General features: G+C 44.6%; 2 protein-coding genes across 2 annotated transcripts; one reads left to right on the top strand and one right to left on the bottom strand.

Annotated features, from left to right (window-relative positions):
- The first annotated feature begins 10,795 nt into the window (after positions 1–10,795).
- On the top strand, positions 10,796–11,260 carry THRSP (thyroid hormone responsive). The gene is given in 1 exon segment (XM_006220349.4): positions 10,796–11,260. A coding segment is annotated over 1 exon segment (453 nt). The 5' UTR covers positions 10,796–10,807.
- Positions 11,261–15,239: 3,979 nt separating this feature from the next.
- NDUFC2 (NADH:ubiquinone oxidoreductase subunit C2) lies at positions 15,240–22,444 on the bottom strand. The gene is made up of 3 exons (XM_006213648.4): positions 22,124–22,444; positions 17,198–17,341; positions 15,240–15,422 (listed from the first exon to the last, which is right to left on the bottom strand). Exons 1-3 carry the CDS (start codon positions 22,290–22,292, stop codon positions 15,373–15,375), a joined length of 363 nt encoding a protein of 120 aa, XP_006213710.1. The 5' UTR covers positions 22,293–22,444; the 3' UTR covers positions 15,240–15,372.
- Positions 22,445–23,547: the final 1,103 nt, after the last annotated feature.

Raw genomic sequence — 23,547 nt, 5'->3', positions numbered from 1 at the left:
GTGGGTAGGAGGAGCAGAAGAGCAAGCGGAGGAAGGAGAGAAGCTGCCCAGTCCTGTCCCCCACCAGCAGGTGTCCTAGCCACAGATGGCAGGAACCAGGGCAGTTTTGTTCTAGCATTGGCCTGCTCGTAGATTACCTGACAATAAACGGAAGACTCTCAGAAAAGCAAGGGGACCCGCGAGATTTCACCCGGTAACGGTAAAACATTAGTCCGCAGAATCAAAAAGAGCAGTAGCAGGAAAGAAAGAAATCGGCTCCATGCTTTCCACCTGCCGAGTCAAACCCCTTTAATAAACATCCACGAAACATTTGATGACGTCTATCTGGTGAGTGGGGTTTTGGAACGACAAGAGGATTTTTCTCCCACTCTCTCCAATCGGCCAGCCCTTTTCGATCAAAACGAGGCGGACAGTTACCGCTTGGAACCTCGTAGGTTTCCGCCGGCAGCGTGTCTCATGGCGCAGGTGGGGGCTCGAGGTCCGGTCCCTGCCTGCCCCGCAGCGCCCCCTGCTGGCCGGCGCCCAGCTCCAGGACCCAGCTCTGGGACTGGAACCCGCCCGGCCTTCTTGGAGTCGGCAGTCCTGGGGCGACGCATGCATTCATGAATTGAACGACCCGACGGGAGGTGTACACTAGTTAACCCGCACGAGAGCCTATCCTGTAGGGGAAGGGGCTGATCTGGTCAGAAAGGCCAGCAGCGGAGGGTGACGCTGAGCAAAAGAGCGTGAGGTGAGTTAGAAAGAGGGGAAGTGAAGATTTGGAGAAGTTACTGTGGGGTTTGGGAGAGTGGGGCATGTTGAGGAGTGGTCAGTATTCTTGCCAGTTCGTGTCTCTGGGCATTTGCTCAAGCTGGTATTTCTACCTGAAAAACAGTTCCCTCTTTTCCTTTTTGTTGTTGTTCTAACTACTTAATGTATTCCAAAATATGAGAGAATGAATATATGAATATCCAGGTACCCATCACTCAGCTTGAGAAATAAGACCTAACAAATATCCATTGTGAAATCTCTTATTGGTGCAGCAAGAACCAAAACATGTGCAACAACATTCTGTAATGAATCCTGTAGAGAAAACAGTGGAACTTAAATCTACTATTATTTCATTTACAAATATGATTTCAGTAGATGAGAGACTTATACACAAATCACATCCTCAAGACCCAGAAAAAACTGGTTGGACTCAAGAAGCTATAATTACCGTGAGAGGAGTCAGTCTCAGCAGTTACCGCGAAGGACCAATGGCAAGTAATATCTTCAAATGCAAATAAAGGCCGAGAAGCAATGGAATGGGTAATACATAAATTAAAGGCTGAAACTGAAGAACTGATGGTTTGGGCAAGAGGGAGCATAAGGACACTGGAGGCAGCAACAGCATTTGTAGAGAAATGACAATGAAAGCTGATGTACAAAAAAAAAAAAAAGAATGTTGATGTATAATATCCAGTCCCCTAGTCTCTACAAGATGGCAATATATTTATTTGTTGTTTAAAAAATACAACTATATTTTAGGTAGAATTTTCAAAAATAAGCTGAAGAAAGGCTATGTGACTTGATCAAAACAAAGAAATGCAGGGTTTCTAAATAGAAAGGATTGACTGAAAAGCAAAAAAAGACCTAACAAATAGAAAGTACCAGTGTACTCCTTCCTTTTGCCCTCCCCTTCCCAGAGATAGCTTTTTTTTAAATTGAATTGTGATTGATTTACAATGTTGTGTTAATTTCTGTTGAACAGGTAGTACATGTTCTTTTTCAAATTCTTTGTCATTTTGGGTTATTACAAACTATTGAATGTAGATCCTTGTGCTATACAGTAGGACCTTGTTGTTTATCTATTTTATACTTAGTATTTTGTGTCTGTTAATTCCAAACTCCTAATTTATCCCTCCCCTCCGCTTTCCCTTTTGGTAACAGTAAGTTTGTTTTCTATGTTTGTGAATCTGTTTCTTTTTTGTAAATAAGTTCATGTGTGCCATTTTTTAGATTCCACATATAAATAATATCATAAGATGTTTATCTTAGAGATGGCTCTTTAAATTCATGTTGTCATTCCCATGTAAGTTTTTACTTACTGAATGCATGTGTACTCATAAATAATATATACATGCATGAAGTCAGAAAAATTGTAATTTATTATGTTTACGTATATAGAATATATATGCTATATATGTATATTTTAATATATACTATAGTGTTGTACTATATATTTACATATATAGTGTACAGTGTACGTACTGATTTTTTTTTCATTGAGTTATAGTCAGTTTACAATTTTTTGAGTTTTATAGTGAATATATATATATACATATAAAGAGAGAGAGACATTTTTCCTCTTACCATCCTGCATTTAAGATTATTCCCACCTTTCTCTGCCTTGCTAACTCCACAAAGTTGCCACTCCTTCAGGAAGCTTCGCCAGGCACCTCTCGTCTCTGCTCCCCGTGCTCTTGTGATAATTACCCAGCTAAGCTGAAGCAGCCTGCTTAATTGTCTGTCCTCCTCCCCCAGCAGGCCCTGAACTTCCTGGGGGCCAGGACTGTGCAACATGGTGTCTCTCTCCAGCTCAGCCCAGAACCTGGCTCAGAGGTGGGACACAGGTTTGTTGACCTGAAACAGAGTCAGAAAGGCTTGAATGCCAAGATAAGGCTTTGGACCTCATCTTGGCTGGTGGTTTTCCAGCTGTGCTCTGTGGAGTCTCTGGATCCTCTGGAAGTAACCTGAGGGCTAATGAAAAGTGGCCAGAAGAATGCAGATATAGCCCATCTCATTCTACTCCAGCCAACTCAATTTCTTCTCAATCTGTTTACTCACTGGGCTTCTGTGCAAAATTTCATTTAAAGAAATATCAACTGACAGAGGGCTTAGTTTCCAGAATATACAAACAGCTCATACAACTTGATAACAAAAAAACAGAACAACCCAATCAAAAAAATAGGCAGAAGACCTAAATAGACATTTCTCCAAAGAAGATGTACAGGTGGCCAATATGCACATAAAAAGATGCTCAGTATCACTAATTCTCAGAGAAATGCAAATCAAAATCACAATGAGAAATCACCTCACACTTGTCAGAATGGCCATCATCAAAACCCACAAAATAACAAATGTTGATGAGGATGTGGAGAAAGGGGAGCCCTAGTACACTGTTGGTAAGAATGTAAATTGGTGCAGCCACTATGGAAAACAGCATGGAGATTCCTGAAAAAACTAAAAATAGAAATACTGTATGACCCAGCAGTTCCACTCCTGGGTATATATCTGAAGAAAACACAAACAGTCATTAGAAAAGATATATGCATCCCAATGTTCATAGCAGCATTATTCACAACAGCAAACATATGGAAGCAACCTAAGTGTCCATTAACAGATGAATCGATAAAGAAGATGTCACACACACACACACACAATGGAATGCTACTCAGCCGCAAAAAAGAATGAAAATTTGCCATTTCCAATAACAAAGGTGGATTTGGAGGATATTACAGACTTAGAAGGTATACTTAGTAAAATAAGTCAAACAGAGAAAGACAAATACTTACATTAGCATTTTTATGTGGAATCTAACAAATAAAACACACAAATGAATACAACAAAACAGAAACAGACTCATAGATGTAGAGAACAAACCAGTGTTTACTGGTGGGGGGAGGGAAGGGGAAGGGGCAAGATAGGGGTAAGGGATTAAGAGGTACAAATTACTAGGTATAAAATAAATAAGCTGTAAGGATATATTGTACAGCACAGGGAATATAGCCAATGTTTTATAATAACTTCAAATGGAGTGTAATCTATAAAAATATTAAGTCACTATGTTGTACACCTGAAAATTAATTATACATCAATTATTAAAAAAAGAAGGCAAAGAGAAATGGTACTGATAAACTGGCTCAACATAGGGTTGTCATAAACCTTCAATTTGTTAAAAATGCAATATTCAGTTTGTAAGAAGCACAATAAAGTGAAGCACAATAAAAACGAGTTATGCCTATAATTTGTCACAGCAGCCAAAGAAAGCTAATATAGGAACTATGGGAGGCATTTGAGCTGGGGAGGGGGAGCGTGTCCTTCTTGTACTGCAGGAAGACCGTGAAGGGAAGAATCATGAAGACACCAGAGCAGGAGTCACTGTGAAGCCCAAGCTGGAAATGGAAGAAGGCACCAAAAGATGGCTGAAGGTGTGGACTGGGGCTGGGAGGCCTGAGAGGACCTGGAAGACAGGTGTTCATGGGCTGAGTTTTGTGTGTAGGCTCCTGGCTCTTGACCAGTGTCTCCTCCTTCCCCAACTAAGCTCTCTCCCAGCACCTGCCCAGAGTAGGGAGCGAGTCCTCGGTTACTTCCTGGACGCTGGCCTGGGTTCCAGCCTGGGGGCCAGCACTGTGAGCAGAGTGAGATGACCCTTGGAGTTCCTTGGGCAGGGGCTGGCCATCTCAGGAGGAGGCAGCTGAGCCAAGGCCCCATCACCACTGAGCTCTCTGGAGTCGTGGGCTGGTGGCGGCGGTGGGGGCCTCCCCTGGCTCCCTCTGTGGCCAGCGCTTCCCCTGGGGGGACCCCAGTAAAAGTGTACTGAATGAGAACAATGGAGGAAGGAGTGAAGAATACCTGGGAGGCACACCAACGGTAGACAGACCCCATAGCTTTCATTCATTCATCCCTTCAGTCAACAAATCCAGGGAACTTCCCTGAGCTCCTGTGGTCAGAGGGACGATGTACACCTGTCTCTCTCCCAGGTAGAGGAGAGACAGACATGTTTTCTGTATGAGTGATTAGTCTTATCTGGTCACAGAATTTTAAAATGTCATAGCCTTGGAGGGGAGGGTAGAGCTCAGTGGTAGAGCGCATGCCTAACATGCACAATATCCTGGGTTCAATCCCCAGTACCTCCATTAAAAAAAAAGAAGTAAACAAAACCTAATGTCATAGCCTTATAATAAGTGAGGCATCTGGCAGATGAAGTCCTTCTAGGGGAGTGAACAAAACATGGCATAAGCTGGATCCCCAGTTTCCTCATCAACAAGGTTGCAGGATGGCTATATCTGGCTCTGACAACACAGATCTCTGTGACTGACTGACTAGGGAGCACCTTGTTGTCATGGCAGCCCCTCTCTTTACTACTCAGCAAGCCCAGAAGCCCTCAGGCTGCCCAGGAGCTACCTGCATCAGCTGGAGGAAGGACTGGGTCTTCCCAGAACTGGGGGACGGGTATTACGGGGATGGAGGCTGGAAGACCTGCCAGCTTCCTGGATCGACTCCTGTCAGCCATTTACATGGAGCCTTTGTAACAGTAGAGTTTGCAGTGAATTCCCTGAACCACAAAGATACCTGTATTCTCAAGGAACAGCAAAGGCCTGAGACTCTTGGGGAAACCTGTGGACTCCAGGGCCCTGCTGCTCCCTCAAATAGCTCTTTCTTAGCTGGTCATTTGAATCTTTTTTTTTTTAAATTATTTGGGGGGTTTTTTTTAGAACAATTTTTTTCTCTTTTCTGGAGAGGGGGGAATAATTACATTTAAAATTTTTGTTTTAATGGAGGTACTGGGGATTGAACCCAGGACCTCGTGCATGCTAAGCACCCACTCTGCCACTGAGCTGTACCCTCCTCCCCTGTCATTTGACTCTTGATGCCTCCAAATCTTCCAGTCATAGGATTGTGGATTTTTAGTTTGAAAGAGTTTCTGTTTAGTACAACTCCTCAATTTCCTAGGTGGGAAACTGAGGCCCAGAGAGGTGGGGTGACTTGCTTGAGGTTCCCCAGCGAGTTAGTTGTGGCTTTAAAAAGAATATTTTATGATCAGTAGCACTGGCCATCCCCTCCGCCTGGAAGACAGAGCTTCCAGAAGTTGAGAACATTCAGGTCTCAACACAGATATTTCTTTTTCCCTGAGGGTAATAACTGTTTGGCCTGAATTCCTGACCCCCAGGCCATAGGCATCCCCTGGGGATCTTGTTGAAATCAAGTTTCAGGAAGGCCTTGGCAGGGCCTGTGAATCTGCATTTCTGATGAGCTCCCCAGTGATTAGATGCTGCTGGTCTGCAGACCACACTTATAGTAACAAGGCTCTTGTTCATCATTTCATTCTTTTCCTAGTAACTGTCACAATATGATATTATCATATTTATCTGTGCTTTGTCTATAGTGGTTTTCCTTCAACTTCATATGAACTGCCTGGCCCGCCTTGGGCCCTGATATACCCCCAGGCCCAGCACAGTGCAGACACACAGAAGGCTGTCAATACACATGATCCCCCTGTTGACAGAGGAAGTCGGGTTCTGGAGGGCAGGGACTTTGTTTGGTTTTCTCCTTCTTCCTCATGGCACAGCCGGGGGTAGGAGCACACAGCAGGGACTCAGTGACTCGGGTTAGAGGTTGGAGTGGCTCCTGGTGCTTGACCCCATATGTTCCCCAGCAGGTCAGGACTAGAGTGAAAAACAGCCTAGGCCCATGAAAGTCAGGTGATGTGTGTGTGTATATGTAAATCATTTTTAAAAGTAGAAAACTTATCACAACCTTGGTCTGAGTCCACCCTGTAGCTGCTTGGGTCTAAGCCCAAGCAGGGTTACTTGGAGTCTGGCAGCCTCAGGGCACAACTTGATCAGCTTACCTCTTGCACCACATACACGTGGTATTCTTGGCCTGGCCCTTGGGGACACTGACCCCAGGTCATCTGGGGCCAGTTCAGTTTGCCCAGCATGGGGGCATTCAGGTACTTGGAGTGGGAGGCCACAGGCAGCTCTGCCAGGTCATTCCAGTAAAGTGCCTCATCCAGCCTGTTTCCCCACCTGAGGGCAGGAGGGAAGACTGGGGACACTGAATGATGTTTAAGGGCTAGCCCAGCTTCTACTACTTCCATCCCCTCCCCACATGCAGTGGCCCAGCTAGACAAGATAACCTCCCACCCTGGAACGTGGCATCTTGAGAGCAGGGACACCTGAGTCCACTGGGCCCTTCTGAGCCAAGGGCCACCTCACCCGACCCACCACACCCCCTGAGAAGACCCCACATCCTTTCTTACCTGCCTTCCTTCTCTCCCCACTCCTAGTACTTGTCTCAGTCCAGCTTGTCCCCTTAGATCCCTGATAACTGGCTGGCAGCTGCAGATTCAGAACATTTTATCCAGGGCCCTTCATCTGCCAGGTGGATCTGGAGGAGTCTCTTTCATAGCCTGCAGGCTGGATGCCCCTGGCCATACCGACCCTCCTTTCCCTCCTTCCCAGGGCTCCCCGTCTGCTCTGCAGTCACTCACGGGCTTATTTATTCCCCCAGTTACCGATTCGCTCACTCACTCACTCACATGGCACTTGCTCAGTCCCTCAGGGCAAGGCCAGGAGTGTGACTGGGAACAGATTGGCCCGAGGTGGGGTTATAATGCACACATAGAGGCAGAATGACACAGCGGGGCCCTGGGGCCATGTGCTCAGGTGGAGTCCCCCAGAGTCTGAGCTGGAGAGGATCAGCCCCCTCGTTGAAGAAAAGGGGAAAGGGAGGTCCAGGGTGACCCCAGGCCACTGGGTAGAAGAGGAAGGAGGCCGTTTCTTAAGAGGCTCTCCTGACCTCCCACCACACTGAGTCAGCTCACCCAGCCCTGCCTGCAGGCCGAACATCATGTTTTCCAGTTCTGAGGCAGTGACCTTGGTGCCGGTTTGAAAATGCGAGAACTAAATCAGGGTAACACCCTTAGGGACCCTGAAGTAGGCTCAGAAGGGCTGGAAGGGCTTTCCCTCAGAGGTCTCCAAACCCTCCACTTTACAGCTGTGGACCCTGGAGCTTGGGAAGTCTGGTCACAAGTGGGACTAGAAGGAGCTCCAGAACCCAAACCACGATGTCCAGCCTTGTAGTCTCTGGCTGTACCCGCTGCTCAGCCATCCTGGGTGTTTGAAAACAAAGGGGAAGCCTCATCTTCCTGAGGAGGAAACATCTTAAGAATATTTTCCCTAATAAAAATATAAAACAAACAAAACAAACAGTATTTTAGGGCTGGGAATGAATTAATCGAGCAGTTATTGAAGTAATCTATGAAAATTAAATTCTTTCACTTAACCTATTAATTTAGGAAACTTGCTCTTTTCCACTCATAGTTTATGAAACACTTTAATGCAAATTCTTTACCCAGCTGTCTGGTGGAGGGACTGCTGGGTAATGCATCTTGCCAACAGCTGTGTTTGCAGTCACGTACTGGGAACGCACCATGTATGACGAAGGCTGTCAGGACAGGAGTATGGCATCTGCCTCCTTTCCCGAGGAGGAATTCTGGAAAAGAGCCTCCCCTTACAATCAGGACCATGAGGCAGTTTCGAGCACCTGCTGTGCTGTGGCCACATGTGGCTCCCTCATGGTGTCAAAGACCCTCCCCCACCAAGTCAGGTGACTATTTTTCAAGATGACTGGACATTACAACCAAAGACCCTAGAGTGTATCAAGAAGAAACTGATGGTCATCATTCAGCTGTATTTGCAGTGCTGGGCACCAGGACAGGTACACAAGGAATTGAAATTTTTGTAGCAAGTCCTAGGATGGAGGAATTATGAGGAATTGGAGCATGACCTAGGAAAGGGGAAGTGGCCAGGAGGCAGTGCATGTTTACTGCGGTCTTGCAATATACCAGATACTTCACAAACGTCATCTCTAATCCTCCTAACTACTGATGGGTAGCAGTTACCTCTCATCCCAACTCCTACTTGCCTAAGAACTAATAGAGTGTGTTTTAAGGCTAATTACTTGATCATCCTAAGCCTCAATTTCCTCCTCTGAGAATGAGGACTACTGACCCCATAGGATTGTTCAAAGGACTGAGTTCTGTTCCAAATACTTTGCATATATCACCTTAGCTTAGAATAGCGAGCCCTCAGTCGATGTTTGCTCCTATCATTATTACAACATAGGAGGAAGCTAAGGCTCAGAGAGGAGCAGTGACAAGCCCAGGGCCACACAGCCAGAGGGAGAATGAGCTGGCTGTGTTCTCTGTTCCACTTCACAACCTGCAGTGCAGAAAGTGTTGAGACAGAAGCTTTGCCCTCATAGTAGGCCCATGGCTGGACTTGGCTGCCCTCTGTGCTTTAGAGGTGCAAGGCCAACTATCCAGTGCAGGATGACCCCAGGTCACCTGCAGCTACATGCCTGGCCAGCCCATGAAGGGGACTTGGAGAGAGGGATGACTGTCACTTTCCTCTGAGGACTGGAGAGCTGGGCTGAGCCTCCTCCTGTCACATCTGAGACCTTGGGCAAGTACCCCCACCACTTCCTCAGTCTCAGTTTCCTCATCTGAAAAGGGGGATACTAATGTTTTTCTGCCTCATAAGGCTGTTGTGTGACTGAGCAAGGTCAAGTCTGGGAGACGGTTTTTTATACTACCCTGTTGTGCTAATATAGCAGAGTTAAGGCCCATGACTTTGCGGTGAGGTGAGTATTTTCATTTAATGGGGAAGGTCTACAGGGAGTTAGAATCTAGTTTAACACAAAGATGAACTTTCTCATAGCTCTGGCCATAGGAGTGGAAGGGAGTGGGCCAGTGAATGACTACCAGTCAGGAGGAGGCAGAGGGGGTTCCTGCCCTGAGTGGGGGTGAGGGTGGCCTAGGTGAGACAAAATCCTCTCCCACGTGCTCCTCCACCTCTCCTCCCCATGCGAGGGCAGAAGGCACTTAGCAAATCTTTCCAACCCAAAGAATGTTGCAGACAAGTGCCTCAACCAGAACTCAGGAGGTCGTGTGCACTTGACTCTGCCACTAACTTGTATAACTTTGAGTGTCTCACTGGCCTCATTTTCCTAGCTATCTCATAAATAAATATAGCAAATGCAATTTGTCAGCTGTGATAATTTGCAATACAAAGGATTATTACCTTCCAAGACTGTTGACCAAAGGACTAAGTCAATGGTAAAGAGGAAGCATTATAACTCATGGAATCACAGAGTTGAGAGGGACCTCAGCATTAATCTAGAATCTGCAAGGATAATATATCTGGGAACTATACTTTGTGATTTACAAAGTATTTTCTTTAGCTTTATCTTCTTCCACCCTCACAACTCCTCAAATTTACATATAAGGATATGGATCCCGTTAACTTGTATAACTTTTGCAACTCACACATCATTCTAGAGCCCTGACTGGAGGTGGAAAAGAGGTGGTTCCAGACTGGAATCCCAGTTCCAATGGCACTGGGAAAGTTACTTTTGACTGTCTTACCTCAGTTTCCTCAATGGTAAAACAGGAATATGAAAACATTCATCATAGCGTTGTGGTGAAAAGCTTACTAGAGAACTTGATAGGAAGTGGGTGCTTAGTAAATGTTAGCCAGCAAATAATTAGACACATAGCCAGGAAATGGCAGAACTGGGCTTCTGGCTCCCACATGAGTGCTCTTTGCCACACACTAAGCTGTCTCATTGCATCACACTCCTCCCTTGCTCATTTCACAGCCAGGGCACCCAGGTTGAAGAAGGGAGCTGCGCACTAGGACACAGGCAGCCAAGAGGCAGCTTGGTCTCAGATGATCTGAGAAAATTAATGATTACCCTGGGGTCAAGTGCATCACTTGCCAAAGGGAAAGGCTTCCTTCTAACTGGCCCAGTGAGCTCGTGAAGGAGGAGTTGAGGCAGTCATGGAGCGCTGAAGTCTGGCAGTTCTGTCCCTGGGCAGGTGAATCGCCTGATACCAATGCTGGGACCCAAGCCCTGGGATTGGCCTAAAAGAGGGCTGTGTACCCACTGGTTGGCCCTTGGCATCCTGTCAAACTGCTGTGCATCCAGACATAAAAATAACAGCCTGGAAATAGTTCTGGGGCAGTCTGCTGGACTCAGTGTGGGAGAGAAAGCCACCATGCAGATGCTGACCAAGTGCTACCCCAAGAACTGCCTGCTGACTGTCATGGACCGGTACTCGGCCGTGGTGCGCAACATGGAGCAGGTGGTGATGATCCCCAGTCTTCTGCGGGACGTGCAACTGAGTGCGCATGGCTGCCAGGTCCAGGCGGGGGCCCCCGATCTCTACAACTGCTTCACCATGCTCAAGGCCATCCGTGTGGACGTGGACAATGGGCTGCTGCCCCGGGATGAGTGGCAGGCCAAGGTGGCAGCTGGCAAACCTGATGAGGCTGAGAATGAAGCTGCAGAGACAGAGGAGGCCGGGGAGGAGAGGGCCTCAGGGTAGCTGGACCTGGAATCTCAGTTCTACTTGCACTTCTCCAGCCTTCCTCACATCCTCACCCACCTGACCGTGAAAGCTGAGGAAGTGACGAGGAAACACCAGGAGATAATGGGACAGGCCATGTAGGCCTGGACTCTAGACAAGGTAATGGTGACCATGCCAGTGGGTTTCAGAGTCCACTGAAGCACCTTCCAGGGGAGGAAAGGGAGCAGGGGTGAACCTAGTGGGAGAGGGAGAGCCCGGCCCTCAGACAAAGCCGCCCTCATTTTGGGGTATAGACCACTACCTGAGGCAGCCCAAGGTCGGGCCTTCCTTACTTGCCTTCTGATTCAGAATTGGTGAATAATGGTGGCAAACTGTTATGGAAACAGAGGGAAAAGTGGCTTGTGAGTGTGTACCCTATATCCACATATATATGTTTGTGCTTGTGAGTGTTTATTAGTAAGTATGTGAATATTTGGAACCATATGAACTAGACATGTGTGTTCCCACCACTGACTTCTTTAAGAATCTGAGTCAAGCCAAGGACTCTCTCCCCAGAGTCCAGGCATTTAGACAGATAACTGTACCTGCAATTTCAGGGGATATGCCATCTACCAAGGCCCATCCATGAATTCTAAAATAAGAACCCCTGATGTCATATATGAGTAATACATGACATCTATTTGAACACATAGTAAATGCTAGCACAGCCCCTAAATGCTTGACATAGGAATAACTCATTTAATCTTCACAATAATTCTATTAAGATAGGTTTTATTATTTCTATTTTACAAATGAAGAAACTTACCCAAGGCACATACCTACTCAGGTGTCCAATGTGAATTCTATGTGTGTGTGGCACTGCTTCCAACATTTTTTCAAGTCATGGACTGTGGAAAATTATATTTATATGGTACATGGTGGTACATAGATAAGGCTGCTCACGGTAGTCCTGCAACGAGCAGGAGTACTCTGGCCATCCCAAACGCAGCCAGCCAAATGGAAATCTAAGGGACCACTATGTTGGCACTCTAATCCATTCCAGGCACATCAACACAGAGGCATGCCCGTTGGGAAACCCACCTGTGAAGACATACGCATATGTGTTGGAATCTGAGCACAGAATGGCTGGGGTTGTGAGGTGTAGATGAGCAGGAAGCTAGACTAGCAGGTAGTGGCACAGGGTAGGAGATGAGAAGGGGACCTGGGACAGTCATGGGTGTGTCAGTCCTGGGTAAAGATGGAGAGAAGGTTGGTCACGGCACATGTCAGTTTCGATTCTGCCAGCCCTGCTCCCATGAACTGGCTTCGTCAGTGATAAACCATGCCACGTCCACAGGAATCTCAAAACCTACCCGATGTAGATATGTGGGGCAGAATTTTTATCCCCATTTTACTTGTAAGGAAATCAAATCCAGAGAGATGAAATGACTCACCCAAACTCACACAGTTAGTAAGGGGACAAAAAAAGCAAGACTGGCCCCAATTTTGAGCTGGGGGTACTTTCCATCAGACTCCCTGTCATGTTGTGTTAGCGTCATGATATTCCTGAGGCTGTTGTGATGGGAATACACATGGACCCTGAACACACGGCCTATAGAGAGTTCTGCTCTAGGTGTTTTCTCAGCCATTTTTCCTTCCCCTACTTCAAACCCAGACCCAAACTTCCAACTTCAGCTTTGCTTCCCTCTCCTGTTGAGGCTCCTGGGTGTCTTTCAGAGGTTCTTGAATGTAACTGGGCTGGGTCAAGAGCTCTGCCTTTAGTCCTGATTCCAGCACTATGAGCTGTGAGGACTTGTATTTGCTCACTTCTCTGGGTTTCAGTTTATTCCCCATAATAGTACTAGTAAAAACAAAAACAAAAACAAAACAACAACAAAAACCAATCGGCACTTGAATAGTTCTATAGTTTAAGATCACTTGCATATGAATTGTCTAATGGAATTATATAATCTCCTTCTACAGATGAAAAAACTGGAGGTCTGAGAAGAGTCCAAGGTTACTCAGGAAATGGCAGAACCAAGATGAGAATCAACCCTGGCCTAACTCACATTTAATTCCTTTCCACTACACAATTGGATTTCCTTAGCACCTTAGAAGTCTGCAGCTGGAGGTGGGAACTGGGGATGGCAGAGTGGATAGAAACCCCATTCCTTGACCAGCTAAACTGCTTCAAAGACAAGAGCAGCCAATTCTACAGTGCAATGCTTCAACACACCCTAACCTGTTTTTTTGGTGGCATCTGTAGAGAAGTTAAAAAATATCTGGGCTCTTGTCCTGGCTCTGCATTGACCTCTGTCTGCCCCCTGGACAACTTATTTCACTTTTCTGTATGGTTTCCCTGTTAATAAAATGCAGAAATGAAACTAGCTGAGATATTGCAGCTCTGACAACTGGATTCCTACGGCAATAGAACACCGCTGGGGTTTTCCTACAGCAGCACCACTGAGCTTTTTCAGTGTTTTTCCTAATTTAACAGGCATGTGGCAGTATCTAGGTGGTGTGAATTTACACTGACTTTTTTTTTTTTAAATTTCTGCACTCGACAGCTTACTCTGCATGATAGAAAGCAGACTCTGTGATGAGGACATGAAACAGTTTGCTAGCCCTGATTACAGGACCAGAAAGACTTGGACCTGCAGCTGGAAGTGAAGGCGGCTGCGATGCCTGGGATGCTTCTCCTCTTTCCTCTGAGAACCAATTCGTGGACTCATCATTGAGTCACCTTTAGGATGCTTGTTGCTATTCACAACTTCCTCACTCCTCTAACCAGCTGAGGGTGGTAGCCAGTAGTTCAATAGGGACCAGATGTCACCTGGTCATTGTGGTACAGGAGAAAGAGAAGTTTTAGCATCTGACTAACCAAAGTTCACATCCCTCCTCTTGGCAGTCATTCACTGTGATCTTGGGCAAGTTATTCAACCCAGTGGAGCCTAAATTTCCTCATCTATAAAATGGTCATAGTATTACCTACCTCATAAAGTTATGAAAATTTAACAAGAGAATGACTCAAAAGCATCTGGCATACGAGAGCTATTATTACAGGTGGATTTCCTCCCCCCACCCTCACCACATATTTGTTCTAGCCCTCCCTTACTGTTCTCTAGAACTAGCAGAGTCCCTGGACTCCGAGTGAATGGTTCACACCGTTATACTTGCCAAGCACAGGTGAACTATAAACCTATATTGCAGTAGCAGTTAAAAAATACTTTGTATTTATACATATTTTAATCAACTTCTACTTTCTCAGACATGATTTCATCTTTAACAAATGGCACTCAAGAGAAAAGGAACTCATTTGATTTTGCCCAGAAACCACCTGCTTATATTCATACTGCCACCTAATTTAAAACCACACTTAAATAAACAATTTTATTAATCTCCAAAAATCAATCTGATTATAGAATCTGAGCTTGGAAACAAGAACGTTTTGGACAAGCATTTTAACTTGATAAGCCATTAAGAGTATCCTCCTCCTAGTCAGGTGGGACCTTTTACTTCTAACTGCACCAAGCCCCACCGGAGACTGCGTTGGCCACCCAGCCCACTTTCCCCAGGACGATCCGTCTGAGAGCGGAGACCCCTTTACAGTACCAATCTTCTAGCTGCTCTCCTGGTCTTGAGTCTCCTCCTCCTAAACCACCCTCTGTGTTATTGCGGAGAGCTTAGCAATACAAACCTGACCATGTTATTCCTATTTAAAACCCTTCAGTGACTTCCCACTACCTACAGGATCAAATCAAAATTATTCTGCACAACTCACAAAACCCTCCATAATCTGGCTTGCTTTGTTTCATTTTGCAATAGAACTGGAGCAGGCAAAATTCTTCTGTAAAGGATCATATGTTAAGTATTTCAGGTTTTGCAGGCCACAGGGTCTGTCACAACCACTCAACTCCACTGCTGTGGCGTGGAAGCAGCCACACACACGTACACCAGTAAGCCTGGCTGTGTTCCAGGAAAACTAGGCGTGAGCTGGATATGGCCCACGAGGTAGCCTGCCAACTCCGAACCACAGCTAAACCCCATTTTAAAATCTGCTAGATGTCTTCTTAAAACTCAATAAATGGAAACTGACCATTCTCCAATGAACTATTTTTCTTATGACAAAAAGGAGTCAGAGTGCTTATGATGACCATTTTAATCACAAGGTGTTAACATGTATATTAACACAAACTTCAGATGTCATAGAAACAGTTCCATAAAATTCAGAGATAACCAGTACTGGTGAAACTGGAACAAGCATTTTGGAGATTTCAATGCACTGGATGGAATTCTTCAAGAATTTCACTATAAGTTTTCTTATCTATAAAAAGAAAGATCACAAAAGATTTATTTTAAAATTGTTTTAAAAATCATATTTCCTAAAAATTAACACTTAATATTCTTATAGAAAGAAACCCCTAATAATTGCCTTATTTTCTAGTTCTCAACCATGGCTTGGCAATCACTAAGACATTTTGTTCCACTGAATGAAGATAACCTCGGAAAAATCTGTGGTGACTTCCAGATGGTTGGAGGGGCCAACGGCTGCCAGAGGGGTCCTGGCTGGTGAAAGAAGGAATGGGTAGGGAGGGGCAGGAGCTCAGATGGTCAAGCTCTCCATGCCTGCACTGTTGGTGCAAGAGGTTCCTGGCACACCTGCCAGTAACCTGCTGCTCAGAGAGAATAAGCCCGTGAGGCTATATACGCTCCTGCTGCCGGAGGGAGCTGGTGGAAACATGGAGGCGAAGAGCCAAAGGTCTGGGACTGAGGACTGCTCTGGCACTGGGTCTCTCTCTTAGGAATCAATATTCCCAAGATTCCTTCCAGCTCTCACATCCAGCAGTCCTGGGTACTCCCCAACACTGATACATCCACTATTTTTGGCTTTGTACTAGTCTTTGAGCTCTTCAATGGAAAAAAAACCCTATACCTTTCTGATCCTCTATAAACATGACATATGTGACTAAAGGCTATGAAAATATTAGAGCAATAAAATTTCAGAGCTAAATAGAACCTTCCAGATAACTAGTCTGATGAAATGTAAATGCTTACTATTACACATTTACATAAACAGGAAAATCTATTTAAAAATATATATATTTACAAGTTCAAAAATTTGCTAAACTCATTCCTTCATGTATGTGTATATCTGAATTGTCTATGTGTGTAAAATACAAACACGAAAACAGCTGAAATACAATTATATTCACAGCTGCACAAACATAAGTAGAGTGGACTGAGGAAACTCCTGTCTGTAGCTGGATGAAGGCTTCAGAGATGAGTTGAGCAAGAATCTGCTAGGTGCACAGGGGAAAGAGGGCAAGAGGAGGGTCAAGGAGGTACAGCGTGTACAGAATGATACAGGGTAGGTTCAGGACACAGCATTTCATGGGGCAGGAGATGAGGCAGGGCTCTGTGTAGCTGAGATCAGGCATTACTGATTAAGTGCCTACTATGTGTAGGCTCTGTGCTGCAGGCTGGGGAAACAAAGATGAAGTCCAGTGAGGCACACAGCCTGTATATGTAATGGGGTGGAAACAAGGTATGGGTTAAGTGTTTCTACCAGGCAATTAGCTCAGCCTGGGAAAATAAGCCATCCGAGGGAGTCAGGATTTTATCCTAAAGGGAATGGATAGCTATTTTAAGCATATTCGTATTTATCCAGAGAGATTATCAGTGCCTGAACCAGAGTAGTGGCAGCGGCAGAGAGGAGAATTCAGAGCTGAGAATCATTTAGGGAGCAGAACGGTAAGACTTGATGACTAATGGGAAGTGAAAAGAGAAAGACTTGAAGATGATTCCCAGGCTTCTGGCTCGAGTACCCAGGTGGACAGTAATGCCACTCACTGAAGCAGGACACAAAAGCACAGGATGTCTGGGCAAGCAGAGGGGACCTGAGTTCTGTTTGCTGTCGGAGGGACACAGAGGTACTCAGCCAGAAACTGGATATATGAATTGAAGAGAATTCTGTTTTACAGACACAGATGTGGGAGTCAACAGAACATAGAAGGCACTGAAGTCACAGGCATGAATAAGATTAACCAGAGAAAATGATACAGAGTAAGAAAGAAGTTTTCTACAATTCACTTGAAATACCTTTATCAGGAAAATCCTCTGGATGTGACTTCATGTATGCAAACATATCGTGGTCCCTCGCAGCGTACATGTAGTCTTGACGTTTTAAAAGGTAATATCCAATAAAAACAAAGGAAGTAACATATAGTAGCTGGCGATGCAAACCTGAAATTCAACAAATCCCAAAGGCGGCAAAAATCAGTCATGTGTACTAAAAAAAATTAAAATTATACTTTCACATTTCAGACATATAATTTGTTATTTCTCCCAAAATTCTTTTTTAAAAATAGGCTTTTGTATATGGGTATTCTGACAGCCTTGACCTTGGGACATCTTCCTAAGGGATATCTGGCAATTATGAGAGCAACATTAAATCTACAAAATAACTATTCAACAGAACCCAAGATTTTTAAAAGTCAAGTTTTTTAAGTTTCTTCAAGGAAAACGGTAGATAAGTACAAAACCTGAATGGTAGACTGAGAACAGGGGGAAAAAGTTATTCTTTTTCAATAAGTTAACTTTAGACCTAGACAAACTTGTATTCCAAGAAGTGTTCTGGATATGATGAGTAGAGGTAAAGTCCTCTGCAAATGGTCTAAAAGCAATTTGGTTTGTCTGCATATATTGATTCGTATTTGATATTTAGTGGTTACTGAAACAGTACACGATGCTACATATGGAATCAATGTATGTCAGTTCTCTTTTGTATCTTCTACAGCTTGTAATTTTGCATGTACTACCTATTCAAAAACTATCTTAAAAAAATCATCCTATTGTAATGAGGATTACATCTGAAGGGGAGATCCAAAGATATGAACTTTATATAGAAAAAAAAATTTTTTTTAACAAAAGGCGAACTGCAGATTTTCTAGCTACGCCCCAGAATTCTATCCCTAGCCTCTTCTTATCCTATACATCTTCCTTTGGAGAACTTGTTTATTCCTATAGTTTTCTCTATTATCCATGTGCTGGTGACCCGTAAGTATATCAAACTCAGACACCCATGCTGAACAACAGACATATTCAAATGTTTGACACATTCAACTGAATACCCTTAAACAAACTCAGTTTCTTTACATTCATACCTTTTTTCCTAAGTCAGAGAGTGAGACCATTTACCCAGGAATCCAAGTCCTGGATATTAAATACAGTAAAATCCCTTCTTTTCCACCCTCTTTCCCCACATCCAGTCACTGAGTCCTGTTATTTCTACCTTAGGAATATTTCCTTTCCTTACTTCAGGGAACTTATGCTCACTTACACTAACTGGTCTCCCTTTCATCTCAATTTCCACTCCATATTCATCACAGCTGTCACCCTGTCACTAGAGGAATTTTTACTAAAATACAAACCTAGCTTGTCAATGCTTTCTTCAGTACACCCAACAGGACCCCAAACTCCTGCATATGACCTCCCAGACCCCTCACAAGCTTACTCTTCCTCCTTCATTTTCTGACACTCCCTGATATGCACACTGTGCTCAGCAATACTGAACTGCTTTTAATTCCTCATACATTCTAGGCTCCTTCAAGCTTCTATATACTAAGCACTGATTACTTCTCTGCCCAGCAACTTCCTCATCCTTCAAGACTCAACTTGGACATCACTTCTGCTAAGAAGTCTTCCCAGAACTTTCCTGGATTTAAAAGGGTGAACTCATGTCTATTAACATGTAAGTTGCTTTGGTAATTATTTCTCTACTACCAGGCAAAGCCAATGTTTGGTTCATCTTTGTACACCAGCACACAGAGAGCACTTAATACATATATAATAAATGGATAGATGGCCTTGGGCAAATCAATTTACTACCTTTAAAACAAAGATAATACCTAACCTATCTTTCTCACAGTAGTTATTACAGTGTTTTAGAAAAATTACAAAACAATAAAAATGTAAAATATTACTATGATCTGGGGCAGAACAGGGTCCAGGCTCTTTTGCATTCTCCCTTACCCCAAACAGCCTCTGCTTCCCCTAATGGGCCACCTGCAATACAGTACACCAAAATGTGCTGGGTTCTCCCAGGTGCCATTGGACTACACAGATACAAAGACCCAGACTCTCCGTGCTTACTCATATCCTCACAGAGGAAGACTCGATAAATAATTCTGGTAATATCAGTGTTCTCGCCCCCAAGGCATGGCTTGGCCTCTTCCCAGGTCCCCATTTCCCTAGCCTCTTCTCTCTCAGCAGTGGCCTCCCTCTCATCACAAACACAACCCCTCCACAATCATTTCTCTCTTCGTTCCTTTACTGAGTGAATCTAAACCTGGATGTCATGGTGCTCTCTGCAGAACACCATAAATTACTGATATATTAAACTAGAAATTCAATAAATATTTAATTCTGTGGACTACATTTAGATACCAACTAACTCTATATTTAGGGCAGGTAAATGGTAACCAGCAACAAAGGTTTAAAAATAGGTGATGGGAGAGAAGCTTAAGAACAAATTCTATTTAATATTTTCTGCTAACTTGAAAAAGAGCTGCACAATTTTATTTCATTGATAGAATATTCCAACACTACCTACAGAATGCTCGGTACTCTCCATGGCCATAGTTGGAAACTCCACCATGTGTCTCTTTCCCTACTTTTCCAACTTTATGTGCATAAATTCGTACCACAATTCATCTTTTTAATAGATATCCTCATCTGATTTGTAAATCTGTGAAGGATTGGAACCATGTTTTATATTTCACTGTAATCTACACATTCATTCAATAAGTACTTATTGAGCATTACTATATGCCAGATATTGAACTAGGTAAACAAACTATCCATTCAATAAATGCTGCTGAGGATAACTATTTCAATAAAGTCCTCAAACCTAAACTTTCCAAAGTAACTAAGGGAAACCCAGGTAACTTAGGAACTGACCCCCAGCCCTTGACTAAGTGCTTTACATCCATCATCTCACCTAGTTCTCACAACCACACAAAGGTAGATATTATCCCTATTTTATAGATCTGGAAACTAAAGCTCACAGAGATAAGTAACTTCCTCGGAATCAAGTGGCTAGCCACAGGGAGGTGGTGTCAAAACTAAAGCATGTGCTCTTAACTACTATGCTCTTCTGTCTCCCAGGAAAGGCACAAAACATTGTTTGGCAACAATGAGGTGAGGTTAAGTGGTATATCCGTCACATTTCAGCCAATCTTCACTTCCTCTGGAACAGTATCCCTCTGAGCTGAACCTCCTTCCTGCTCCCAAAGCACTCTCTGCTCACCCACCTCTATCAAAACATGTATCTGTCACACCAAGACCCATACCTGTCCCTCCCCTCCAGCTCCCAACTAGACCAGTTCCTCAAGGGCAGGGCAGTATTCCTCCCCCTATATAGCAGATGAGTAACACTGCCTGGCACAGAGAAAGAGCTCAGTTAAGGGTGAACATACATATGATAAACTGTGTAACAAGAGCTAAGGAAAGGGAAACTGTTCAGCACCTTCTGTGTGCCAGGCATTTACCTATAGAATCTCACTTAATTCTCACAAAAAAGTATGCAAAAATGAATTATGTAAAAACAAATTATTCAAGTAACTTGCCCAAGGTGACATGGTTAGGCAGCAATGGAGCAAGGCTATTTAGTACCAAAGTGGAGCTCTTTCCTTCATACCAAACAGGCCTGGGCAAATGTGGAGCAGTGATAAAAAGAGAGAACACTCCATGTCCCCAGTGGCAGAAATGGACAAAGATCACTCCTTTCTGTGGAGTGGGATCATATCCAAGGCAGATGAGATTTCAAGTCTAACTGAGCATTAGAAGTGATAAGATTTGGAGGGCTGGGAGTCGACCTCCAGGCCTGACATACAGCTGGAAGAAGGCAGAAGAGGCACACGTGTGGTGATTCCTGGTTGCCTGAACCACTGTATTAGCTTTCTTCCTAACTGGGCTCCTTAGCGCCAATCAGTTTCACATTGTTGACAAAGATGACCTTTTAAAATACAGGTCTGATCACTACACTTCCCCTGACAATTCTGAAAAACATGTGAGATTCCTGTCTGTTTACAGAATAAATTACCATGATCTACCTAGATCTTTTGTTGCCTTATCGCCCTACTCTGCACTCACTCATCAACTGCCCCCGATTCAGGTGCTTTTGCCCCCATTCAGTCCCACTTGCCTCCCATGGGCCTGGAAGGCTCTCTTCAAGTAACTGACAGATCAAAACTAAGTTCAAACACAACTTTTATAAAGTTTTTCTCTTTTCCCTTTGTAAATCCATAGCCCTTAGCACAGTTACTGTGTCACCTATTATCAGTGTTGGTCTCTGACAGGTGGGCCACTGACTTTCTAGGAAATACAGCCCAGTGGTTTAGAGCCTCCTACTCAATGTGAGGTCCCCAGACCTCACATCTGGGAGTTGGTTAACATCAGGCATCCAGATCTAACGAATCAGAATCAGCATTTAACATGATCTACAAGCTATTAGTATGCACATTAAATCTGAGATGTGCAGGTTTTGAATACAGACAGGTTAAAAACAGACGGTGCTACTTACTATCCATATGACCTTGGGCAAGCTGCTTTAACCTCTCTAAGGCTCTGTTTCCTCACTGTAAATAATACCTCCCCACAAAAGGTGTTTGAAGATTAAATGCTATAATGCACACAGTGTTAAGCAGTGCATTGCATCGACTGATCATTCATTCTTGCACATCCCACAGAGCGAACTGGGGGGCGGGGGAGCAGGCAAATTCAGTCTCGGGTCCTTCGGAGACTCACTGTGAGGTCGTGGGTTGCACTGCACCTCAGTTTCCTGAAGTACCAAATGATACTCTGGCCCGGCCCCGTTCTGAGAAGCTCACAGGGGAGGGGAGGCGGGGCCTGTTGGGCGAAAAGGCCCTGAAAAGCCGAGGCACCTCAGGCAGCCTAAGGCGGAGCCGGCGCTCAGTCCTGCGACCCCCTCTTTCTCTCAGCAGATCCCGCCCGCGCAGCCCTCACCCGCCGACACCACCGGCCTCCGCCGGATCGCGTTATCAATCAGGCCGGAGCAGTAGCCCAAGAAGCCGACGTAGGCGAGCCGCGGGTCAGTCAGCTTGGGCGGCGGCAGGCTCCGGGCCTCATCCGGCAGGAGCTGTAAGGGCATCCGGCTCGGCCGTCCGCTCATCATGGTGATGCCGTTCTCACTTGAGGCCTGACCTCAGACCGCCAACTACAAAGAAAACCAGCACAACCACTGCCGGGGCACAAGCCACTAGCTTTCTCCTCCGAGCGCGGGTCTGAAGGGCATGACACAGGGCGGTGCAGCGCCCAAATGCTTCCCCTAGCGCGCTCCTGCCGGAAACGCGCGCGGGAGGTTCCGGGTCACTAAATGGCCTACATGGCTCTCCTGCCGGCCGGCGCTAACTCTACCGGAGGGATTTCGGGTGCTTGGTACCTGGGGTCGAAGAGTACAGGAAGCGAGCCAAACGGGGAGACTGCGTGATGCTTTTTTTGGGGTTATCCTTCTCTACTTGCAATTACCTCTCCTTCCCCCGCCCTGGAATGTTCCTTCAGCAGGAATTTAATTTTTCATCCAACACCCACAAGTGGACTTGATGGTTAGTTTTAAAAAATGTAATTGAGATCTCATAAAAGCTAAATTTTCTGGGTTTCCCGTGGTTCATTCGCACAGGCATAGCCTCCACAAAACCTAAAATTAAGCTCCAGCCAGCCATAAAAAATTCGGAGAACCCCAGGGCTCGAACATTTATTAAAACTCTCCAGATTCATCCTGAGTCTTCAGGTCCTTGTACGGGGCTGAGGGACGAGGTGTTTCCTAAAGTTTCGAGGAATGAAAAAAAGAAGGAATCTATAACGTTCTGTCAAGTAATTGTCCAGTCTCTGCTCACCTGCCTCCAGTACTAAGGAGCTCGGATCTTTGAACCCTCTGTTGAGAATGCCCTTCCTGATAAGGAACTAAAATGTCTTCTTTTCGTGTCCATTCATTAGTGGAATCAACATTTTATCTAAAGGAGTGCCTATTAAACCAGAGGTTAATGCAAAGTTATATGCATCAAAAGCATTGATCTCCAAAGCGGAAGAATTAAGTATCAGTTAATAAAAGATGGGCCTTTTATGCCTGCAAAGAGCACTTCCAGATCTGTAGTATTTTCAAGTTAGGATTTTCCAAAGGAATATATATTGGAACAATTTCCTGGAAGGCAGCAAATGTTTCAGAGGTTCACACTCTTTGACCCAGTAATTATGTATTTGAGAATGTGTCCTATGTAAATACTAGTATGATATATGAAAAAGCTTATTTGCAGTCTTTTTTTTAAACTATAGTGTTTCTTTTAAAATTATATCAAAGCAGGGAAAAATCACTAATAATCTACCATAGGATTATGTAAAATTTGAATACTAGATGAACTATTAGGCAAATA

This window comes from Vicugna pacos, chromosome 10, assembly GCF_048564905.1.
Source record: "Vicugna pacos chromosome 10, VicPac4, whole genome shotgun sequence".
Lineage (NCBI taxonomy): Eukaryota > Metazoa > Chordata > Mammalia > Artiodactyla > Camelidae > Vicugna > Vicugna pacos.
Note: the sequence above shows the minus strand (reverse complement) of the source record. Positions and strands in the feature narration are given on the sequence as shown.